At 38.6% G+C, this 22,770-nt stretch overlaps 1 protein-coding gene across 8 annotated transcripts in view; it reads right to left on the bottom strand.

Annotated features, from left to right (window-relative positions):
- Positions 1 to 95: 95 nt before the first annotated feature.
- The window catches only part of LOC120418230 (abnormal cell migration protein 10), a 36,410-nt gene continuing 13,735 nt past the window's right edge, over positions 96 to 22,770 (bottom strand). Inside the window, exons 1-5 of one of the 8 annotated variants that reach the window (XM_039580527.2) lie at positions 3,853 to 4,305; positions 3,663 to 3,722; positions 2,637 to 3,481; positions 2,198 to 2,573; positions 96 to 2,136 (exon numbers count right to left, since the gene is read on the bottom strand). In XM_039580527.2, coding sequence (XP_039436461.1) covers positions 367 to 2,136; positions 2,198 to 2,573; positions 2,637 to 3,382 — 2,892 coding nt within the window. In that variant the 5' untranslated portion in view covers positions 3,383 to 3,481; positions 3,663 to 3,722; positions 3,853 to 4,305 and the 3' untranslated portion in view covers positions 96 to 366. Of the gene's footprint in view, positions 2,137 to 2,197; positions 2,574 to 2,636; positions 3,482 to 3,662; positions 3,729 to 3,852; positions 4,306 to 4,728; positions 4,853 to 4,908; positions 5,377 to 15,405; positions 15,826 to 22,770 lie in introns of those variants that run through there. The other 7 variants (XM_039580526.2, XM_039580528.2, XM_039580530.2 and 4 more) reach the window with 7 other exon arrangements.

Here is a 22,770-nt window from a genome sequence, read left to right as displayed (position 1 = left end):
ATATATTTATTTTTTTCATGATAATAAATTATGTCGCTTTCTATAAAATCCATCACAATCACGTTTTTTTGCGGATACTGGAAATATTAAGCCTGTTTTATAAATTTATTTAAATGTTTTCGATTTGACATTTTTGAAAATATTTCTAGTCCCACGCAGTCTCAATTTGCTCGGTTCAATCATATTGCAGCCATCTTATGACACTATTGAGTGCCGTTTTCCCCTTATTTCCCTATTCCAATCTACACAAATATCATTCTATATTTACACTTCACTAACATTGCAAGAGGATCCTTCCAACCGCTGGCAACGAACGGTTTTTCTTACCGTCAGCAGACAGTTTGAAAAGCCGAGAATGGCCCAATCTTATAACCTTTGTTGTGGCGTCGTTGTTGTAAGCTGTGTCTTCTCACTTCGCTTTGGAGGAGGCGGTGGAGGCCTTTTTTTAATCGAACCTGCACTTTGCAAGTGTGCTGCTGGTACGGGTTCCATGCCCAAATTGATTCCGAGATTTTCGTATAGTGCGTCGGAACCATAATGCTCTTGGACCCAGTGGCTAACATTAGCCGATTCCCTGTAGTAGTGAGATGAATGATTTTCATTCGGTAAATCACGGAATCCAAGAACTTCGTGAGGCGTTGTGGCCGGCTCCAGTTTACATTTTTGAGATATTTGCCATTTTTTGTTCATTACCCTTTGCAGGTCTTTGAGAAAGTCTCTCGGAGGATTTGACGCCGAATCGCTCAAACGCTTTGGAGAAGTATACGAGGTCGAAAGTCGCGTGGCTTCCGCTCTTGGAGGCGGTATTGGGGGGGTCGAGTAAACGTCTCTAGAAGTTCTACGTGGTGAGTATTGAGCCTCGTGAACTTCATCCTCAAAGCAAACTTTGCGCCTGAGGAGCACTGGAGAATCGGCAAACTTGACACTCTTGTTCGAAACAGATGGTGGCGGAGACTGACTTACAGCCACATCTCCGTTGTATGGTGGAGGAGCTTTGTATGGAGGTGCCTTGAGTGCCGAAGGTTTCATAGTTTTTGAATAAATTGGTTCTATTTTAATAGAGTTAGTTGGTGCTGGAGTTGGTAAAGTATGACTATTAAATTTCATAATTGATTGTTTAATGCTACTAGTAACTTCGAGATTCTCGTTAGTTGGAGTTACGTCTTGTGATGTGGAACTGTTTGATTGAGCCTCATTCGCAATGTCTTGCAATGCCTGCTTCACATTTTCAATGACAGCTTGTGATTGTACGACGGACTGCATGTTCAACAGTGGTGGCGGAGGCAGCGGCATTTGCACACTCACTAACGACAACTGAGATCCACTAAAACTATTGTCTAATTCGTTTGGCGGCGGAGGTGGAGGCAGCGAGTCCAGCGATAATGTTGAACCTGAGAAATTTGTTCCAAGATCGTCTGGAGGTGGTGGCAGTGAGAATGTTGAATCTGTCATACATGCCGGCATTGCTTCGAGCGCGTTTATCGGTTTTGCTGGCGTAGGAGGAGTATTGATCTCGGTAATAGTTAAATTATTATTATTATTAACTAGTATTGGCATCTGTTGCTGATTAACAGGCGTTCCGGGAACACTGTTTACGGGAGTTGGTGTAGGAGTTGAAGTGGAAGAACTCATACTCTCTACTGATCCCCGATTGTTGGCAGGTCTTCGCTTCAATGTTCCACTGTTATTGCTTTCCTCACTTCTTCTACGGCTGTGGCGCCTGGTTAAAGTACCTCCTCGTTCGGGAGATGCCGGCGAGGTGTCATTCAGTCGTGTTGTCTCTCCAACTTCCTTCAGTTGTCGAGTCATCGATGTCAGTGGTAGATTTGGCTTCATCGATGGTTTTCTCTTAATGGTACCAGTCGGAAACTCTGAGTCGAAGCCATTATTTTCATCGGATAGACAACCGCTGGAGCTTGAACTTGATGCACGCGATAAACGGCCATTATTGTGTACAGGAACTAAACGATTTACTCCGCTACTACTACTGTTACTGCTACTACTACTGCACTGTGAAGGTACTGAAGAAACAATGCTACCGATCGATCCACTTCGGGCTGTTGATAGTTTATCGAGTTCCTCCCTTGCTAAATCTTCCGTTAAAGATCGATGATTGTCCAGCAACTTTTTGCCGTACTGTAAAAATAAACAGAATTTTAAAACTCAAAACACTCAATCTTCCCACAGCTAAACTCACCTTAGTAACTCTAATAGCAGTGATCCATGCCTCTAGCACTGTCGCATCCTCAGCACAGAGCATTTTCACCGATCGAATACCTTTGGCACCAGGTGGAACCTTCGGACATCGTAGTGCGAATGTGTAATCTGTTGGAGCCTTGTGCTTCTTCTTCCAACCGATTCCTCGGTATACTTCGTGACCTGCAAAGAGCGCGAGGCACAACAAATCCTTTGCGGAACGCGTTTTCTGATCCTTAGGGTAGTAGTGCAGCCCTGATGCGCGCAGGACGAAGTGATACTTTTTCCAACCTTTCTTAGAGTCACTTTTCAAATAAAGTGGTCCTTCCAGTGGAATCAAATTATTACCCGAAAAGAACTCGTCGAGCAGCATTGACCTATAGAAAAGATACTGAAGTTAATTTCTGTTGAGATGAGTCAACAAAACGAGATTTTCTTACCGTGTATGCTCATCATGATCGCTCCCTGGTGCCATCTGAGTTCCCGGTAAGAATAGTTCCGGTTTTTTGAAGAGAGCTATTTTGTCGGGTCGCTGAAGGAACATTACTCGGTTTTTGGAATCTCTACTCCAAAGCATTAGATTGTCTACTAACAATTCATGATCTTCAAATAATCGTTCCATTTGGTGTTCTGGTAAGTGCTCTACTATGGCCCAAGATGGCTCCATCTGTAAGTGGTTTTTATCCGCCAAGAGTCGTGTGACAAGACCACAACTCATCGTGGCATCTACTAGAAGTGACTTTGATGCTCCATCGGCTGAGAAAGCTTTCACAAACAGTCGCCTGACTGTGGCTTGTTCTAGTTTTTGCAATGCAAGATGAATCTTTGCTTGCTTTCCAGAGTCTGTCGTATTCTGGGCCTGCTGTTGGAGACTCTTCAAATGTGAACTAACACTGCTGGATGCAGACGATTCACTGGACATGAGTGATACCGTGTCGCTGAATGCCGAATCATTGTCCGGACTGTCTGTACGAGGTTCACGTAAAGAACTGATACTTGCACCACTATCCGGTACGCTGCTGCAACCACTTTCCGACGAAATGGTCGTATTTGTAGCAGCTGAGATAGTCGAGTTAGTGCGACTGTGGCTTCGACCTTGGCGCAAATCACCCCGTTGCTCTAGCAAGCTAAGCTCGCCTAGGATTGCATCCAGCTCAGCTTCGTGTGTTTCTTCAAGGTTAGCCATTGAAAAACGGTAGGAGTCGGTACGATCAGCCAATGTGTTACTTTTGGGTCGTAATCTGGCTACAGACGATGTTACTGTCGCGCTGGGTGCTTCCAAACCCTGGAAAAAATGAAACAAAAAAGTTGTTGATTACCTGCTGAGCTGAAACGTTTGTTACTTTTTTATTTGTTTTACTAATTATTTCCGAGATATTTCAAGGTTTTTTGAATTGTGAACTAGTGTTTACTCTTGCAGTCTTGAAAGTTTAAAAATTATATCTCATTTCTGTATTTCTGCTTACATGAATAGACAAACTATCATTTGCGTTACATAATTACCGGAACCGGCTGTGAGACACTGTCTGGGAATAAAATTTGAATTACATTACTCACTAAAAATATCATTCTGAGGTGATAATAGAGCATCCGAAATCTCAAAAGAATGAGTTCAGAAATAATGATTCCCTATTCAAAAATAAATATTGCATTTACTCAAAATTCCTATGTCAGTCCATGCTTTTCGCCATCACTCGCACTATTCTAGTCTGTGCACATTCTGCCACACTGAATGCTGCGGACTTTACTGCATTGCATTCAATCGCACCAGCACACCAACGTGTGCGTATAACCGAAAGAGAGTGGGCAAATCCGAGAACTGCATACATGCAAAACCAGAATAGTCACCACTACTAGTGGATCAGCCGAGGAGAAACTCACGGTGGACTTTGGATCGGCGAAATCGTTCACAAAAGCATCGTGCAACTACTATTGGCTTTTTTGACCTCCACACAGTGACTCATTGTTTAGATTCAAAGGTCTATATATATACATCTTTGCCAGAACTGCTTGGTAATGGCCGTGTTCAGGATGGCCGAGTCAAAGTCTTTCACGTGTACACCAATACTGTGAATCAGAAATGATGCTGCAAACCGCGTTCTCCATTTCTAAACTGCCAAACTTCCCCCAACCCCACCCAAAGGCAAGACCGTCCTGAAAATAGGCCACCGCACGGCGACAGAGAAAAGTCGTGTGCAGCGTGCGAGATTCATACAAACTTCAGTATGAGCAACATAAAATAACACAGAGTTGCTTTAGGTTTATAAAAGAGTCGCGCCTCTACCCACACACTTGGTTGGAGTTTAATGGAAGGAGGTGTCCCTCAGCGGACACTGTACTGTCGTCGTAGAACCAGGTTACAAGAAAAGCCTGACGACCATTCGTGAATGGCGGCCTGTTCAAGCGAATTGGGGACACTTTTTCACCTTCTAGAGCAGTCACGTTACGGCAAAGCGGCCCTTTACCATCTCATTATAGTTTTGCTAGTCTAGTGGAACAATTTGTATACATTAGACTGACTTCAACACTTACTGCATCATGGCGTGATTACGACAAATCGGTGCAGTACAGTCAGACGGCAATGTCACAAAGATGGTGACTTGTAACTATCACAAGCACAATTACACCTGGAATTTCCGAGCGGAATTCAGTCATGAGAATTAATGACTCCATGTAGTTAGTTAGAACAAATTCTATTATAAACAAACTAACACTTTACTACATCCAACTCGACCAAATTTTTCCACTACACTGCGATGATCACTATCCTGCTCAAGTCACGAACGATTGAAAGTTTTCACTTGCCGGCTTCGTAAACCTGAACGAAACTAGTTGAGACGATCGAATCACGAGAGAAAAACACTGACTAATTTTTGCAACTTCACTTCCAAGAGAAAACTTTAAAGCGCATGCGTTCGACATGAAATCGATAAGCTCTGCAAATAGCATCTTCACAGCTTCAGCATAATTTAGGGTCAGCCGCGTCCCCACTGATGAGCTGGAGATTTCGCATGTACACAAATCAATCATTTTACCTGACCGGTGTCAACGAAAGGAGTTAAATTACACCTGTTCGTAGCATTGTTTCGATTACATGCGTTGAGCGAATGATTTCCATCAAAACTCAACACGCTTCAATTATTTTCCATTTGTTGACTTCTCATACGGGAAATTTGATAATCTCACTCAACCGGAGAAAACAAAGTTGTTCAAGCAAATCCGTGCCAACCCAAATGGCTAACGGCCAAGGCCAGCATCACCCATCGTGATGTATTTTTCTGGGAAACGTTTAGATGAATCATTTTTCGCCACACACCGGTTGCAGCTGGCTTTCGCGCGGTCAGCAAATATTCCCCCAAAATTCAAACTGTTTATTGGCTGTTTCTTTGAAATTTTTGACAACATTCACGACGATTTGTAACACTAGCGCGAATGTCTTCTCGCGTGCTGTCACTCGGCTAGTGAAAAGCCAGAGGGGAGCACGACCCCCAGCATCTTATTGGATTCACCGGACCAAATGTATGAATCATTTTATTTTTCTCGTAAAATTTCCAATCATGAGTTCAATATATTTTTTAGAAGGGACCAAATCAAATTCTACCTTGTTTGATTTATGTAAATTTGTATCCTGAGACAATGACTGGTTTTATAGTAAGATACATTGCAGTAGGAAGTTACGAACTCAGCAAATTTATAAATATGGCGTAAAACTATGCTCAAAGAACTGTCCTAATAAAGGCTATGGATAAATTTCAGCTGACTGAATTTTGTGCCGCCGGGACCGTGGTGTAGGGGTAAGCGTGGTTGCCTCTCACCCAGTCGGGCTGGGTTCGATCCCAGACGGTCCCGGAGGCATTTTTCGAAACGAGATTTGTCTGATCACGCCTTCCGTCGGACGGGAAGTAAATGTTGGCCCAAGACTAACCTAAAAAGGTTAGGTCGTTATCTCAGTCCAGGTGTAGAAAGCGTCTCCCTGGGTCCTGTCTCGGTGGAGTGGCTGGTAGGCAGTTGGACTAACAATCCAAAGGTCGTCAGTTCGAATCCCGGGATGGATAGGAGCTAAGGTGTAAAAAGAGGTTTGCAATTGCCTCAACAGCCTTCGGACACCTAGTTTCGAGTAGGAATCTCGCAATCGAGAACGCCAAGGCAATGCTGTAGAGCGAATAATTTGATTTAAGTTGATTGAATTTTGTGCGATGATTTTCAAACATTTCCCATTTAAACATATCCCAAACAAACCCTAGGGACCATCCATAAACCACATGGACACTTTAGGGGAGGGAAAGGGGGCTCCATACAAAAAAGTTTTGTTTTGTATGGAAATTGTTCACTAGGGTGTAATATCAAAATCGATTTTCCAGAACAGCAATTTTACAGTTCCTTTTGGGGTCCTAAACAACTCCCCAAAGTTTGGGAACGATTGGTTTAGTCCTCACTTTGCGCAAAGCGATTCAATTTTCCATATAAATTTGTATGGGAAAACCATTTTTTTTTAGTTTTGATATTTATAAAATCCACGTTTCACGCTGTACTAAAACCGGATTCATATTCGGATGCTCTGGAATGTGCTCTACAACTTTCCCGAAGCGAGTATGGTGCTAGCTTGTCCCTGAAAGAAGATACAGCGTCCTCAAAACTCGTCTAAAACGTGATTTTCGAGCAAAAAACACGTTTTAGACGAGTTTTGAACACGCTGTATCTTTTTATAGGAGCAAGTTAGCACCATACTCTCTTCGGGAAAGTTATAGAGCACATTCCAGAGCATCCGAATATGAATCCGGGTTTAGTACAGCGTGAAACGTGGATTTTATAAATATCAAAATCCAAAAAAAATGTTTTTCCCATACAAATTTATATGGAAAATTGAATCGCTTTGCGCAAAGTGAGGACTAAACCAATCGTTCCCAAACTTTGGGGAGTTGTTTAGGACCCCAAAAGGAACTGAAAAATGGTTGTGCTCGCTAAATTTGGACAACTTTATTTTTTTCCATACAACCATATTACACCCTATTGTTCACATTGGGGGAGAGGGAGGGCTGAGATGGTCCCCTACTTAAAAAAATACATTTCTGAACGACATAACCGTTGCTACCCTCCCGAGATCTGGTCGCCCAAGAACGGGACCCTCAGTGAAAAGTGCCTGGGAAAAAGATCACACACGATTTATTTTGATTGCATTCATAAATTTTATTGTACAACTCTTTTCAAACCCGCGAAAGCCTAACCATTTTATCGTCGTGACCACCGAGCAGCGAATGCACTCTTAGAAGAAGAAAAAAAACATCAGGCAATCAAGATTAGCGGCTCTAAGCACACTCTACTCAGCGGTGGCAACGAGGTGAACGATCGAGCGCATATTTCACGTTTGCTGTTAAAATAAATATTATTGAGCAGCAGCAAATGTAGCACGAGCTTCACCGGAGGGGGTGTGCTCATAGAATATTAAAAACCTTTTAGTACGATGCGATGCCCCGTTTACCAATGCACGCTGAAAATTGGTTGAGAAATATCTAATTTATATTAAAATATTTTTACAACACTTGCCTAACTTGTTGCAGTTCATAATCTGCACTTCCTTCTATGTTATTTATCATCTGTTCAATGCAAAATGCCCTTTAAAGAATCTTTATTCTTCGAATTAAACCGCAACTGTTTACTCATGTCGCACAGGAAACATACGGTTCATTTCCCACCAGAATTGGCGCACTCATGTTCCCGACTAAACTAAGTTCGAATAACATTTCAAACGGAAAACTTCGAAAAAGTAGATAAATTCAGAAATGGCAAGGGATTTAGTCAAATGAGCCGCGTAATAGAAAAATAAAATATTCCGCTAATAGATTCAAATGCACATGCAAATCGTCGCAACTGGTTTGACAAGTCTGCAGGGGCTTTGGAGAAGTTTCAGACAGACCTCTTGTGTGCGGGTGGGTGGATATTGGCGCCAACAGTCCACGCACTGCTGCACCGAGCCGTCAAGATGAACAAAGAACTTGGCCGAGTGCACTACGTTTTACCGAATCGGCGGCATGAATCACTGCTGCAGAGTCAAAGCTGCATTCGCGATCAAATGATGGTTGAAGTGTGGAAAACACTTGGGGTTGGGTTTAGTTTTGATAATTACATTGAATATTGGATTTCATTTTTAAGGAAGATTTGACAAGTGGCTTAACATACATTTTTCTTGGTCCTGACATTTTTATGCAGTTTTTCTTTTTTTATGTTTGAGGCAAAACTGAAATTTCTTCAAAGTAATTCGAACGGTTTGTGAATATAACTAAACTTGCTGTGTGCCGCGGTGAAAGTGAAAGCAATGGTTTTTTTTTGTACCCGTAAAGGAAGTGTCCAAACCTAACCCTATTTAAAAAGAAGAGAATCAATCGAGTAAACTACCAAATTCGCCTTACGGACAGCTTTATACCTGACGGTGCCGGGTCTCGATAGCCATTTAATTCTGGTCTGCACAGGACTTATGGAAACTGGCCAATGTGCACAACTAGGTGGAGCTCAAAGACTGAAATTTTGAAGTCGTCAGGATCGGACGAACTATGATCAAGATGAATATATTGAACAAGATGTTTTGGATCGTGTTTTGCAAACCCGCAACTCAAGATTACAGCTCAAGATATCCAAGTTGAATGAAGGATTAATGTTGAAGACTTCGTGATAGCAAATTTTGAAGCTTATCAACTTGTGAAGACTTCGTAATTTGGTGAGAGCTTCCATTTTTATACAAAAAACATGTTCATTTACAGACACATATTGACAATTCATTGAAGACAACCAAGCCAACCTTATTATATACGCGGTAGGGTGTTCCCTTGGTCGTTCGCTGTGAGTTGTGGATTGCCTGCTTCTCTTCTGGTGGTTCGACTGAGGGGGCATGCTTATTAATTTCTCGTCGCTCCATACCTTTAGTGACGTGATGGGAGCAAGGGCGTCTATACAAAGTGTTCCTACACCAGCTACAAATTTCCGGTGCTTGGGGAGGGATAAGGGGACTATTTTTATTCTTAACGCCGGTATTTGCAATAAAATTCGTGCAAAAAAACGTATGCACGTGGGTGTACAGGTTACGGATTAAAAGATGATCGAATTGTTCACCTAGCACTCACATTCGATTCCAGGATCAAGTTGCCTGCGGGTATGGAGATCATACATACATACATACATACATACATACAAGATTTGACAAGTGGCTTAACATGTGATAAGACAATCATAAATCATTTAGATTACCGCAGGATTAAGAGAGAGATAGAAAAAAAACACTTGTGGCGCTTCATGTTGGCTGCACTCTCAACTCATCACCCCTTTTCATGGCAGTGATTGTCGTCGAGAGATGAAAAGAACAATTGTGCACTCACCCTGCCTGGCCCCCAAGTTTATGCCGCGGTTATGACATCACACCGTCACGGAGAGCATAGAAGGGTACACTCGTAAAGAATAGGAGACACTCCACCCCTCTCCGCTGTGCACTTCATTTCTTTGTCATTTTTTGGTTTTTGTTCTTTCGTATTTCACTTCAGGGGAAATGTCGTGTACCATATTGAACAACACCCCACTGAAGCGACTTCCCGGACAACACTAGCAGGTTGTTGTTTTTTATATACATTTACTGACTGACATGCATCCACAGTGAGCAACGGAAATCTATTCTAGGATCGGATGTAAGACTCTCATATGGAAAGTTAATTAAATTCAAAGCGGAATTACGTGACCAGTAAGAATACGAACAGAGAGAGAGAGAGAAAAATGGGAAGTTGGATGCCAAAATTTATTAAACAGGCAAAAGCACATTCACGAAGTGACAACCTGGACAAAGTGAACGGAAGTCGTTATTTGAATATAAAGATATGTGTACGTTTGTTTATGCGTTAAATCCATTTTCAATACAAAAGAAATGGTTCTTAGCTGTCATGTCACACTTGGTGGCTTTATAAAGTACGATAGTACGGAATCCACAGCTATAAACTGAAGCAATAAACATATGAACGCTCTTATAAGGTATCGAATGATTCGTTTTAATCTTGAATGATAGCCGATGATTTCAACTAATTTAATTCAACACTTATTCAATTGTTTAATAAACGGAAATCTATAACATCCACATTGCTTTCTAATTATTATTGATTGATACAGTCTAATTGAATCCCATTAAAACATAATTTAATTCATGGTGAGCGTGTTATATATACCAAAAGATGCACAAGGATCTGGCCTGCACGCCAATGATGTTGGAAATAAACGCTTCAGTGGCCAGAATGCCTCAAAAAGAGACATTTTAGAAAAAAAAATTACGGATTAAATCCCATTTAAAATTCAAATGCAAAGCGTCAGCTCCTGTTACGTCCAATCAAACTCATATTTTGGATTTGGGCTTAGTATGCCCACCGGAACAAACCCTTGAATGCCCGCCAAAAAGTCTTTTTTGTTACACTCTAATATCCCAGTTTCTACAATCCACCGTAATTAGGTGCTATGATATGCCAATTTGAATGTTCTAATTGTTTCTTACATCAAGTTAATCAATAATTGAAGCAATGAACTACTCGTTACTATTTATTACAATTACTATTCATACTAAGAAATAACGAAACTGGCTTGTTCCGTCGAGTGTATTGAGCCATAATCCTAAATATGCCCTTGAATTTGAAATGGGAATCAATACGATTTTTTTTTCTAAAATTACAATTCTCGAGGCGTTTTGGCCATTTTGGATTTTATCGCCAGCTCCTGTAACGTCCAGTCAAGCTCATATTTGGGATTTTGTCTGAGAATGCCCACCGGAACAAGCTCGCAAATTCCCGCTGATAAGGGGTTTTAATCAGATGAATTCTTCGAATCATGCCAGGCGTTTGAAAAAAAAATATATTTTAAAGCAGCATTTTCTAAATGTTAGGGGTAACTTGATCCCCCTTTCAACATTGTGAAGTAATCTTGAGCAAAATGGTTCTATTGATCCAAACTACCCTAGTAACATTTTTAAACTTTCAGGTTTTATCAAGGTTCTGAAAACCTTCATGCATCCTAAATACGCTTTTATGGCCTACTTAAAACCTAAAATGTTACTAGGGTATTGATTTTCTTAAGGTACAGCAATTTCACATAAAGCCTGTATGTTTGTGTTCAAAATATAACAAGTTTAGTATTCAAAATATATAAAAACTTGAAATATTATTTTTTAAGACCATGTTTGACCAATTGAGCATGTTTGCAAAAGCTGGTAATTTTTGTTTTCAAAATATTTGAAAAATGGTTCAAACTGCAGTAAGTCATGTACAACAGTCATGTATACTAAAGGAAACCATATACGAAAAACCAAACCAATTAATTAAGCTTGAGGCTGATTCCAGTGACAGTAAAAATGCAGGGATCAAGTCTCCCTACACTAACTTTATTAAACAATTGATTGTAAAAATAGAATGACGATAAATTTAACGTCAAATGCGTAAGGGTTTTGTAGTTGATAAGTTTATCAAACAAATCATGTATAAAAAATATTTATTTGAATAAATTTTAAGTGTTTTCTATACATATGAAAACAAAGAAAAAAGATCTCATGGATGAGTTCGACTCAATTTTGCACAACTTTCTAGAACAAAGCTATTTATTACCCACATGCTGAAGAGAGTGTCCCCGACACCCTCATTCTTTTGTAAGTACATTGTACATTAAATAATTAACAAAGTAGGTACCTAAAAAAGTTGCTAATGAATTATTTCTTGATGCAAATGCTCGTGAATCAGTGAAGCAAGCCAACTTGACTCATTCTCACCGTACTGCCCCTGATCGCATAAATGTCCCATATGCATTTTCATCGATTTCGAGTTATTGATGCAGTTTGGTTCAAAATTGTGTGCATTTTCGAAAGAGCCTATAACATCCAGTACTTTGTTCTAGAAAATAGGAAGAAATCCAGTTTTTTCGCGAAAACTTGACACGTAGCCTTATGTATGGGACAAACTTCAAATGCGTTTTTCTCAGCTTGCTGTTTTTGCATATGGGACATTTATGCGAACATGGGCAGCGTATCAATTCATAATGCGTCGAATGCGCATCAGAGCGTTCCCGAGACATGATTCGAAGATAATTTATATAAGGGTTCTGCCATTGTCAGCTCAAAATCCTCTTGCAGCACCTCAGGTTTTAAATGTCAACATTCAAATATCCCACAAGTGCCACAAGTCCACGCGTAAATGTTTACGTTTGCACCATTTCATAAACAACATCAAAGTGTTCGTTGGGCAGGATTCTATTTAAAAAAAATGCTTATGCCCTCGAGCTTTTTTCTGTGTTGACTGGCACTCTTCTGCTCATTTCCACAAACCAGAGTGCGGTTGGTTTCAAGTTTGAAGGCGCAAATGTTTAGCTTGACACGGCACAGTAACAGAAACAACATAATTGCTGATTTGGGCGGTTTTTTGTTTTGTTCGCACCAACGTTAATGTGAGATTTTGAAAAGTGTGATACACGACTATAAATCACCGCAAAGCCCTTTGGGAGCTACGACGCCGTGATCAGAAAATGCATAAAATTCCTAAGGTGCAAGTTTTATTTTTATACTCTGATCCGCTAACGTTTTTGTGCAACCATTACACCAGAGATAGGCACTCTTTTCTTTTCAGAGTATCTGGCAAACCGGGCAAGTCAAGGCACAGATAAACAGACTTCGAATGTAAGCTAGTATGTAATTTGGAAATTGAGGTTTTGAATTTAACCCCAATAATAAAAAAAAACAATAATGTCGTTGTTGAAACGTCCCAAAACATAAAAATGAGAATACAAACGTATCAATTCTGGCTTAGTACTCAAGTCTTATTGTCTGTGACTTAAAACGTAGAAGGGGGAATATGCGAGAGCATGAGTGCATGTGGGCCAGAATAACATAATGCCTGTGTGCTCGGTAAACGCAGACACTTTGCTGTTTCAAATTTGGGCCCAAAAACAGTGCGGCCATTCCACAGTCAGAGTATCGCGGCCGCTTCAGTACACGAATTCCGCTTTATCATACGCTGGCCATATAGTGCGCATAATATGGTAGCATTTAAATTCCACGAAATCTTGTATACAACGAAAAATGCTTCATGATATGCATTTTAAGAAGCCGTCAATCAGATCAAGTCGGGCTCGTGGAAAGAGAAAATATCGAGTCAAATTGTGGATACTCTATATTATACAACTTAAATAAATAGTGTCACTCAGTCATTCAAAAGACTGAAAGACACTGCCTGCTCACACAAAATTCTTCCAAAAGTGGATCGAGCTGAAAAAGCCATCAATCTACCCTCTCGAATCTTCATTGATTCCGTTTTGTGATCACCGATCATCAATCCTTCTATGTTGATACGTGCTGTTCAGAAGAGAAGAGATAGAAATTGAGAAATAAAACAGCCAAGAATCACTATAGAAATAACTCTTCGGGAGTAAATTCCTGTTGTGTATTTTCATCGAAACCCATTTTCTACGTGTATAAAGATGAATCGCACGTTCCAAAACGTATTTCGGACGTCACTTTGTTCCACATTTAAGATAGATAATTCGGAACGCATTCCATAGAGATTCTTGCGACAAGAATGCAGTTGAACTATGGAAATTCAAAATTTATTTGGAATCGTTTTAAAAAAGTTTTGGATTGGCTAAAACCTATCAAATCACCCAAATTTTATTATTAAAACAAATGCGATCAAGCGAACCATGCACGTTAGCTTCATAATCAGAATATTCCGCAGACGGCACTACTACTACAAGCGAGAGTCACTATCAATCGCTTCATTGTGTACTAAACATTCATTCGATTCACAGTAAACGAAACGCTTCTGGGTCAAAGGGAGCACGCTGATAAGCTAGGAAAACTTAAATAAAAGCTGCTCTTTCTTCAAGGCGAGGTTCAGAGTCTTATCAATCGCTCTGCTTGGTACGCATTTTTTGCGGCAACGCAATGACCGCAGAGTTAAACAAACTGCTCAATGCTGGCAAATAAGTAGTTTTGAAAAAAACAATCTGGTTTTTAATAAAATGTAACTAATATGAACTAACGAGTCGTACATAAGACGAGTACTTAAAAGGATTGATTTTCAACGAGTTTCATTCAATTGCTCTGAAAAAAATGTCTTGTTTCCGCGCTTTACTCCATTGTCATGGTGTTTGTCAACTCAAAAAACAAAACAGTGTCGGAATGTAATATATTTGACATATAAGTGCTGCAAGTTCAACTTTGTTAGCACTCAGATGAGTGCTATAATAAACTGAATGTACTGATACTTTTGGTGGTGATAAGTAGGTAATTTTGTCACTGTAGAATGACAGCAAATTAAAGCAAATAAACATGAAATTATCCCTTTGTCGAATGATTTTTGTATCAGAGAAAAGGAACTCAGACAAATTTCCTTTTAATTGAATTCAGTTTCAAAAGCGATACACCCAAACAACAATCGAACAGGAAGGGGAAGAATGAATCGAGTATTTCCATCTTGAGGGTACTTCCTCCTCCAACAAATCAATTGTACCGACCGTCTGTCTGTCGGTCTGTGCGTACATGTCTGTATCGCATCCTCCCACAGAAACTCAACACTCCCATGGGTCGTGTCCCGAGGCTGTCAGCATATTTCGTAAAATCGTCGATGTTTATGCGCGCACAGCGCGGGTCCCAGTTCCGCAGCAGCGCAGGGTGCTCGCTCTAATGGCGGCAGCTTATGTTTTTCACACTCACTAGAACCAGCAGCGTAAGTCGCTGCGCACGACATTCCGACTTAGGGACTTTTTAATCTGTAAACCAGACATGTGGTCGAACTGATGTATTTTCGTGCTGGTTCAATTAAAAAATCCAAAAAGTTTGCGCAAATTATTTTTTGAGACAACCAAAATAAAAAAAAACATAACATTTAGAGTCAGTTGTATTCATCCAATCACTAAATTTTGTAAAATTAAATCCATCAAAAGCATCTGAAAACGCCATCTGTATGAAATCAAACACATTCCAGCAGAAGGTTATCTCCGTTTTCAATAAATTGAATCTCTCCATCTGTCCTCCTCTTCGCTATCCGCCATTATGTCGTGAATTAGTTATGATTCAAGAGGGGGCGTTCAAGACTCAATCACCCACAATAGGCATTTATTCTCGTACACAGCGTCTGAATCGCTACGAGTGTGTGCATACAACGAATTAACTAGTTTCTAGAAGAGAGTGTAAGAAAATTAAAAACTTACAGATTCACAGGAATAACTTGATGCAGAATCATAATCAGACCAGCTATAATCCATTATAATCGCTGCTTTCTAGAATGCTTTTTCCAACACAACCGTCATGAAGCACTCTTACTGTGTATCAATATGGCATGCACTTTATCACTTCATCTTCATGTAGTTTTTCCCTCAGTATTCTACGTTAATGTTAGAGTATCCGGAACTAATCCTTCAGCGTAATATATTACTCCACTTTGCGTATTCAGCAAATCCACTGCACTATCAATTTCAAAAATTACTTTATAGTTTTGGGGGAAAAATGTGGTCTTTAATGTTCACGGCACACGCAATACTTCAAGGAAGCACACCCCAGTAAAAATTCTACCAATTCTACGGCACCACCGAGCGCGGTTCTTACACAACAACGACGTTCACAAGACTAACTGAATGGAAAATTATACTTTTAAAAGAACATAAAACTTTCATCCAAATATGTATATATGAGAGAGGAGAAGCATTGAACGGCATGTTTATTATTCGGTCACAACCACTACCACCATCTGTGCTATAGATACACAAAGGAAATATTTAAGAATGAACAGACACCAATGAAACAGCAGTGCCTGAAAGAGGCACTTTGCACCAATACAGCACTGGAAGCTGTTCTACTGAGCTGGAGGCGATTATTTGAATCAAAGTGCATTCGAACACATTTGATTGCAAGCCACAATATCAACATTTCACCAAATGGTTTAAGAAATTTAAACAGCTTATAATTTCAAACAATTGTATTTTGAAAAAGCTATGAAATGTAATGTACATAAAGAAATCTAGATTTTAATGATTTTTATTGCGAGCATAAAAACATCGATGAGTCATCACTCTCGACCCACTCCACGGTGTCACATAAAACGTGAATTATGTTGCACCCCCAGCAAAATATAAATTGAATGTTCATTCACGCAAAACATAAAAAAGGTTCATTTACCAACATCTTTGTACGAGCATACATCGCGCTTCAGCATGCTCTACCAGTGTTAGTAGGTTTCGTGTGGTTAATGATTAGCACGTATACAAGCATACATTGTTTAATATTAAGGCGCACGACAGAATGTCAATTTTAATTAAAATCATGTTGAGAAGTTCTGACCAGCACATGAAAAGAGTTGAATTTTGCCCAACACGTCCTGTAACAGTAGTTTAATCTTTTAAAGGAATTCATGTATTAGAGATAACACGCAGCTCCATTCATTGATTAGCTGTATGAACATATTAATGGAGACGCATGTTTGTTTATTGGAGAAGAATAAAGGCGAAATAAAGTAACTATACAATTTTAGAATAACGCTGTTTGTTTACACATTTACGCTTGTAACTTAATACATTGAAGTTTGTTTGCAAACAGCTATTGTTAAAGCATAAAATTTGTCTGTTGTTTTGAACGGAATGACATGGAAACACCATGTGTCTCCATAAAAAAATATATTTAGAATAAGGATGATTGTTGTCAATCTTCGCATAAAGCATGGTGTTTTGTCTTTGTATGCAGCGTTGCGGACGAGATTTGATATTTTCTAGGATTTGCCACCACAGATAAATAGACATGAACTTTAAATTATGACTGAAAGAACACGATAATTGCAAATCGGGTATTTATTAAATGCCAATCTTTTTTTTCTAAATTTAATGTGAATCTAATTTCCCCACAGCGTACAATGCACCGCGACTAAACTATCACCACAACCACGCGTTTAGAAGGTTCATAAAATGCTCACAAATAAACCGATACGCTCTCTTCCTTCGCGGGGCCTCTCGCTTGCTCATTCAGTAAGGTCAAAATAGTTTTAAGGCAAAGCGATGAATGCAGGCGTTGAACATCAAATCGTGTCGTATGTAAAAGTGAAGCTACCACTAACTCAACACACTGGCACAGGTTGTGTGAGTGTGTACGAGGTTCACTCACTAGTGTTCGTACACGAGTATCAATTTGCTACAAATTGAGAATGGGCTCCGGTTGATTTGTGCAATTACAGAGAATTGCACATGTATTTATTATACCCGGGAACACTTGCCCCGATGTTTAATATACTCACACTTGCAAAAGTAGGACAAAATCTGCGAATGCAAGCTGCAAGTCCGATGCCAGATGTTTCTGACCCGCATTATCCGTTTTTTTCAGCGCAGATTTATATTTTTAGTTGCACCTGATTGCATGACAAGTAATGGCATCTGCCAGAGGACAAGATCATTTTTTTAAAGTCGTGGTTTATATCTGAATTTAATACGATTACCCTGAAGAAAACAGTAATCATTTGGACCACGAAAACTTCTATGCAAAGCAGTTAATTTTCAATTAAAGCCAGGTTAAGAATTGTGATTAATCATTTACTTAAATTAATAAAAATGTACAATGCTTTAAACTGTTATACAACTTTTATATTTTTTTATAAATGTCTCGTTCGATAGCTCTGAAATCCGGCTAATAGATTAAGGGGGAGGAATGAAAGAATTCTCTCCTTCTCGTTTTCCAAACAGGATAACAACCCAAACACACCCTCCCCCAAGAAAAACTCCTAGTTCACGCATTTGTGTGTCGAAAACAAAATCCAGCGATGAGTCATAGCCCCTACTGTTTTCCTTGCTGGTGCCATACAAACAGCATTTACCACGTTTTTATAGTAGCTTCTGTTTAGTCGGTTTCCGACATTTTTTTTAGTTCAATATAAATTAACAAAACTATTTAAATTTAAAAAAAATACGGTTTCCGTTTCCTTATTTCGTGTGCTATCTTGTGACAACAACCATTTAGTACTTTTCGAGAAAATTGATTTTTAATGTTTGATGGTGAATATTTTCAAAACCATGAATGATGGAGTCAAACTTTTTGAAGCAATCGGTGTATATACTATCGCTAAACATGCTCCAAATCTCAACTAATTTGGCCACCGGTTAAAAGATATGTACACTAAATAATGTCTTAAAAAAATCAAAATAACTCGTGTCACAAGTGTGTTTTGAAAGTGGAAAATGTACTACGTGTCACAAAAATGCACAGAATTGCTTGTTTTTTTTTATTTTTTTTATTTATATTTATTTTGATTTTCTCTTCCATGTACATTCATTCAGCTAAAATATTATTGAGTGTCCAATCACAATCGATGACTTTTCACCTCAATTTTAAATACTAGCAACTTTCATTTATTCATGAAATATTGTAGCTCAGTGATTTCAAATGTAGGAGGTCTTACATGTACAAAAGGGAAAAGGGATACCTTAAAACTAACTTATAAACTATATTACAGAATTGCTATAATAAGCTCTATAGTTTAACCGACTTAATCAGCATGTTTTCAAAAACCAAAGATGGCATTTCAATGAGAAATTGGTCTATGTCACAAGCGTGTATTGTGATATCCGGGAAATGGAAGGTTTGTTAAGTTTGATAAAAAGTCACCATAAATTCATTTTCGACCAAACTGGCCATTGTCGCAAAAGAACATCGTACCAACAAAAAGTTGGAAAGATGTTTTTGATCGCAAAAATTACAGATTTCATAAAATCGAGTTCTGCAAAATTCTAGGATCATCTACACGGAGAAAAATCAATTCAGAAAATTGTGAACAAACGTTCATGAAATTCGGAACCACGAACAAAGTGTTCAAATTGCGTACCACGTTTTTGAAAATCGTACCATGCCATTTGAGCACATTTTTCGTGGTTCCGAATTTACTGAAAAAAATAATTATCCCAATAGAGTTATCTACGTGCGCATGTATTGCGTGTACGTACACGAGAAAGATTGAGGTTAAATTTTGTACAAAATTTAACCTCAATATTTTTCTACGTACGTACACGCAATACATGCGCACGTAGATAATTTTATAGAGATATCCACGCGCGAGAGTGTGTTAGTTCGTAACAAAATTCACACGCATACATATGCAAATCGAGTCAGCCGTATCCTTTGTTTTACCACGAGAACGTGGTAAACAGCTGTTTTTTACCGGCGAGTTCGTCTACTCGATTTACCTATGTCTGCGTAAAAATAGTATAAACACAGCATCTTAGTGTGCTTGTCAAAAACCGTGGATATCCCTAGTAACATTTTAGGTTTTAAGTAGGCCATAAAAGCCTATTTAGGCCGTATCAGAGTTTCCAGAACCCTGATATAACCTGTAAGTTTAAAAATGTTACTAGGGATGTCTATTGGTTAAGTTGGGGTTACACTATGGACGGTTTCCATACAAGCAGGTGGCCAAAAAATCGAAATCATTGTTTTTAGTGATAAATGCAAAATTTTCAACATCTTGATGGATCAGGAGCAGTTTTTATGTACTAGATGATTTAGATATTGCCTATATGCGACGTCATTCAACTACGCGTGTCTTATGCAGGTACATGAAACCGTAGTTAGTTTGAAATATCGCGCATAATTCTTTTATCTTAAACTTGCTGTAAAAATCTTTTCGCAACTTTTGTAAAGATGACATTGTTCTTTAAATTCCATATTTTAAAAAAAACCAATTCAAAGTGCAGGACAGAGCTCGCTCTGGTTTAAAAAAGTTAGTAATTTGTAATTTTATGACAATTTTTTTTTATTCTTTGAAAAAATAAAAGTTAAGGACTAAAACATGTAAACATTATGTCAATTTGGAAAGTTCATTTTATTACCTTTCCAAAACTCTGAAAAAAATCATGGTGAAATCAATTTATTATGACATTTTGAAAATTACAGATATTTTCTGGAAGAAAATGAACCTTTTTACACTAATTTTTGACTTTGATATCGTGTATCTCGGAAACTATGACGCCTACAACTTTGAAATTTGGATTTTTTTCTTAGTTGAAATGATTACTATCAACTAACATCAACGAAAAAATATAAAAAATGTAACATTTTCTATTTTTGGCGACCTGGCGACCAAAGTGGGTTGGGAACTGGAATGTTAAAGAACATCTATCAATTCGATATCAGCAAAGGAGTATTTGTATCTTTTATTCAAACATCCTGTTCAACAAGTTTGCTTCAACCTAGTGTTTTTTTAATAGGTCCTATAAACATATGAAAGACAACAGTTTATTTGTCCTTTAAAAAAAAACTCTGGAAACCTTCTTTTGAAAATTATAAGTAAAATATAATTTTATTTTGTTTTGTTATTATTCATTACCTAAAACACTATGGAACTCAATTCTAAACCGAAAAATATTGCATTTACTTTCTACATCCTTAACAAACCAAGTCTACCGATACGCCGTTTTGAAAAATGATCCTAAAGTTCCTTTATTCAGATGTGATCTGTTATCCGGGTGTGTGCCACAGTATCGAATTTCGTACGTTTTCTTAACCAATCATCTCAGACATCGACCGGCTGCTATTTCCTAACGTCTCATTCTCCTTTTCCTCTCATTTTCTCTTATTTCCCAAAGTGTCTGCATCACCAACACCGGACTTGGGATGCAACTTTCTACGGGTTCTTCAGAAGCGATGCTCCTCACTAATAGCATAGCATAAAGGAGAACTCGAGCACTGAATTCTATTTCAGCTGCTGAAAGTAAGCAGATGGCCCTTCAGTTCAAACACAAATAATAGGAAATAAATTGGAAGCCAGGCAAAAACGACGCAAAGAGGTTATACGATGCTGACCAACTCCGCCCAATGGAGCTTTACGAAATAAACTCATCACTCAAATTTTATAGAGCCGATTGAAGTGGAGTAGACTTGATGAAATCACGAATAAATTATTCTGGGCAGTGAAAAATTCGTTTGGATGCACCTGCTTTTAAAAATGTATTTTCCTGTTTGATGAACTTTTATCAGGCTTTGAACAATTACTTAAAAATGATGCAAAAACTTGATCAATTGATTCCCCATTACTGAAAGCACCTGTCGTTTGCCTCAAGTCTGTGTGTAGGTATCAGCTCAATATCTGAAAGATAATAAGCAAAAAAAAGGTCGATAGAAGGTATCATGTATACACGTGAAAGTTCTACCCATCAAACATCTACCGTATAGTGGGGTTATGAAGAAAATCTGATACAGTGTTATACATTTTTAAAACTCGTACAAACAATGGTTTTTTATAGAACGAAATTTTCAAGAAATATGATATAATTGTTTTTCCTATTTACAAAGATAAAAGATACAGTTTTCTGCAAATACTTTAACAAAACTCTATTAGCATTAATACCAAAAAAAGAAAAAAAAAACATTACTTTCATCGGATATTCTTAACCTAGGTGGTGAAGTAATGATTGTCAATGATGGTTCTGAATACAGGGCCCAAAAAAGTAAATTGAAAATAAATCATGCTCTGTAAAATGCTTTTTGTAGAAGCTCATTTGCAAATCGATTCAAACTTCTAAAAAACACTTCGTACTGTAAATAATTAATAAACGGCTTGATTAGAGCAGGCAAGTTTCTTAATTTATAAGTTTAATTAGTTTAATAGCAGTGCATTCAACATTTTTCATCGGCCCGATGAAAGTCCTCTAACCCCCATTTCAAACCTCCCAAAAATATTCCGTTCACTTTTAAAAGTCGCATGGGTTCCCTGCAGTTTTGCCTAGTGAACTAGTGAACAACAAAAACATCCCCTCCCAAATCCCCACGTATGGGCGTAGCCTTGGAGCACAGTGTGGAAATTGACGTTCTTAGATATTTTTGGTTGTACCGGGCAACAATCAAATTGTCTAAGAATATTGAATTGACCATTGTGGCACCCCCTACAGCGTGGTGCAGACCCGTTATGCTATGCTATGCTATGCTTAATTAGTTTATTAGCAGTGCGATGCCTGCGAGGACGCGCAGTATTGTTTTTATTTTTCGTGTAAATTTTCATTTCTTTTGTGTCGCATGGGGTGATTGGTTGTTGTTGTTATTTTTTTTCTCAACATTTTTGAGAATTTTGAGTATATTAGCACTAAGGGCTACCTTATTATCAAACATATATGCAAAAATATGACTGTTATATTGGATGTATCCAAATTAGTGGTCAAATAAAATTTCTATCAATGTCACCCCGGGCTATCAATCTCACCCCAGTTTATGGTACTGAACAAATACCGTCGAAATCCCAAGCAATGTTGTTGTTCCTCATAATAAAGTGGTTGCGATCTGATTCAATCTGATTCAGCTATCTTGTAACAATCTGCAAGTGCAACAACTAGCCAAAGGTAACTCGAAAATCCGGCAACCAACTTCAACCAAATTTTAGGACAATGAATATAAAATCAAAGGGTCCATCCATAAACCACGTGGACACTTTGGGGGGGAGGTATGGCGATTGTAAACTTTTTTGTATGGAAATTGTCCACGAAGGGAGGGGGGGAGGGGTTCGGAGAATTCCAAAAAAGTGTCCACATTGTTTATGGATAGTCCCAAAGCAGGGA

The sequence above is a fragment of the Culex pipiens genome, chromosome 3, assembly GCF_016801865.2.
Source record: "Culex pipiens pallens isolate TS chromosome 3, TS_CPP_V2, whole genome shotgun sequence".
NCBI classification, from domain to species: Eukaryota; Metazoa; Arthropoda; class Insecta; order Diptera; family Culicidae; genus Culex; species Culex pipiens.
The sequence above is the reverse complement of the archived record's forward strand: the minus strand, read 5'-3'. Positions and strand labels throughout refer to the sequence as shown.